At 54.8% G+C, this 2,074-nt stretch overlaps 1 protein-coding gene across 1 annotated transcript in view; it reads left to right on the plus strand.

Annotated features, from left to right (window-relative positions):
- Positions 1 to 36: 36 nt before the first annotated feature.
- SERGEF (secretion regulating guanine nucleotide exchange factor) overlaps positions 37 to 2,074 on the plus strand; it is a gene marked incomplete at its 5' end in the record, with an annotated part of 265,393 nt that continues 263,355 nt past the window's right edge. The window contains 1 exon segment of the mRNA XM_027768544.1: positions 37 to 65. Within this exon segment, the coding sequence (XP_027624345.1) occupies positions 37 to 65 (29 nt within the window).

The following is a 2,074-nucleotide window of genomic DNA, read 5'->3' on the forward strand; positions in this document are numbered from 1 at the left end:
CCCAGTGGGAGCGGCCCCCGCCCCCCCCGCGCCCCCCCCCCGCCGCAGCCGCGCTGTTCGCCTGGGTACGTGACTCCGCCCCCGGGCCGGGCTGGTTCTGAGGGGCGCGGAGACCCGCCAGCTCCCCGCCGCCGCAGTGCGGAGGCTGGGCGGCCGAGGTCCGACCTCGACTCGGGGTTTGAGGACCCTGGTGTAGGGGCTGAGGAGGGAAGGGTCCTCCGGGGGTGGCTTGGGGGGGCCAGGGAGCTGATGGGGTGGGGGCTGGCGCAGCGGGAAGAACCTGCCTCCCGGTAGAGCGCCGGTTCCGTGACAGTCCTCAGGCCCGGATCGCGCCGGAGAAGACAGCGTGAAGGCTCAGTAGAGAGGATCGCCTGGTCCCGGAGCTCCGGGGGGGCCACCTGTGCCTCCCTGTCTCCCGCCCTCCGGTTGCTCTGAGAATGGAGGCCCTTCTCCAGCTCCACCCCAGCCTGGCGGGAGCATCCTTTGCATGGGTGGCCGGCCTGCGGTGTTTGGCCTTGCACTTGGTGCAGACCCTGCATATTTACTGATACTCTGCTGTGACTGGATCTGATCTGTAATGGGGGCGTGGGAGTCCGGCCGGTTGACTTTATGGAGCATTGAGGGGGACAAGGTCATCTTTGCGTGTGGCTGGGGAGGAGGCTTTGTACCCGGCCGACCGGTGTGCGCGGGAGCAAGCAAATGTGTCTTGTGGCCCTTTGTAGTGCACACCCAGTCGTCATGACTTGTGTCCTGTGTTAGTGTCAGTCTCCCTGGCTAGAATGCAAGTGTTTTTTGGGGGGGTTCTGTGCCTGCCTTGTTCACAGTGCCTGGCTTGGGCGCCTGGCACAGAGTAGGTCCCCCAGTAAGTTTTGGTTGACTGAAGAAATCAATGAATGGTGTGCCCAGCTATGAGCTTGTGTTTGGGAAATACACAAGAGTGAGAGACTTCCAGCTCTTGTCTTTGCAGAGGGTCTAACTCCTATTTTTTTTTTTTTAAAGCAATTATTGGTATAAAGTAGCACTTGTTGAAAGTTGCAGTTTGGGAGAAGGGGAGTATGGTGTCACCTGAGGTAGTCTGTGTGTTTTCCAGGTAGCACTTGAGCTGGAGTGGCAATGGAGGTTGAATGTGTGCTGTCTCCAGCTTTTTCAGACTGCACACTGACATCTCTGTGGGCCGAGGAACCCTCTTGCAGAAAAAGCCTTCAGTTATGGCCTTGTCTATACTGGAACAGAAATACTGTTGAACCTCACCCTCCTGCTGTGTTTGTAGGTCTGCTGGTGTGTTCTTGTATTAGTCTGCTCTGGCTGCGATAACAAAGTGCCCCACACAGGAAGGCCTAAGGAACAGACATTTATTTTCTCACAGTTCTGGAGTCTAGAAGTCAAAAATAAAGAACAGGGACCAGCATATAGCTAAATAGTTACGTTGCTGGACTCCCAAGTAGTTGACTGCGGTTTGAATCCTGGACCCAGCAGCTTAAAACATGCTGGGCACATGTGCATGCCGAGAGGAGAATGGAGAAGGGATTGTGGCATGGCCATCCTCCTGGGGGTGGTGGTGGTGGTAATTTCTCACTCACTTTTTTTCTCTGTCTCTGGCGAGCGCATGTGTTCTATAGCAAAAAAATTCTTAAAAAAAAAACCAAAAACAACCAAGTCTTAGCAAGTTTAGTCTCCCTGGAGGCCTGTCTCTCTGGCTTAGAGACCGCTGCCTTCTCCCTCTGTCCCCACGTGGCCTTTTCTTTGTGTGGGAGCATCCCCGATGGCTCTCATCAGGACACCACTTACACTGGATTAGGTCTCTACGCTTTGACCTCAGTTAACTTTCATGACCTCTTTCAAAGTACTCTCTCCAAATACAGTGCATTCGGAGGTCCTGGAGGTTAGGGCTTTAATATTACGGATATAGGGCCAGCAGGTGTGTGGTGGTTAATGCGCTAGACTCCCGCATGGCCGACTGTGGATCAAGTCCCAGACCTGGGTGACTTGTTTTCTTGCTTTGCTTTCTCTATCTCTCTGTGTCTCTCTCTGGTGAGCACCTGTCCCTATAGCAAAAACCTCTCCAAAGATAATG

Source organism: Tupaia chinensis, unplaced genomic scaffold (genome assembly GCF_000334495.1).
Source record: "Tupaia chinensis unplaced genomic scaffold, TupChi_1.0 Scaffold000077_1, whole genome shotgun sequence".
NCBI lineage: Eukaryota > Metazoa > Chordata > Mammalia > Scandentia > Tupaiidae > Tupaia > Tupaia belangeri.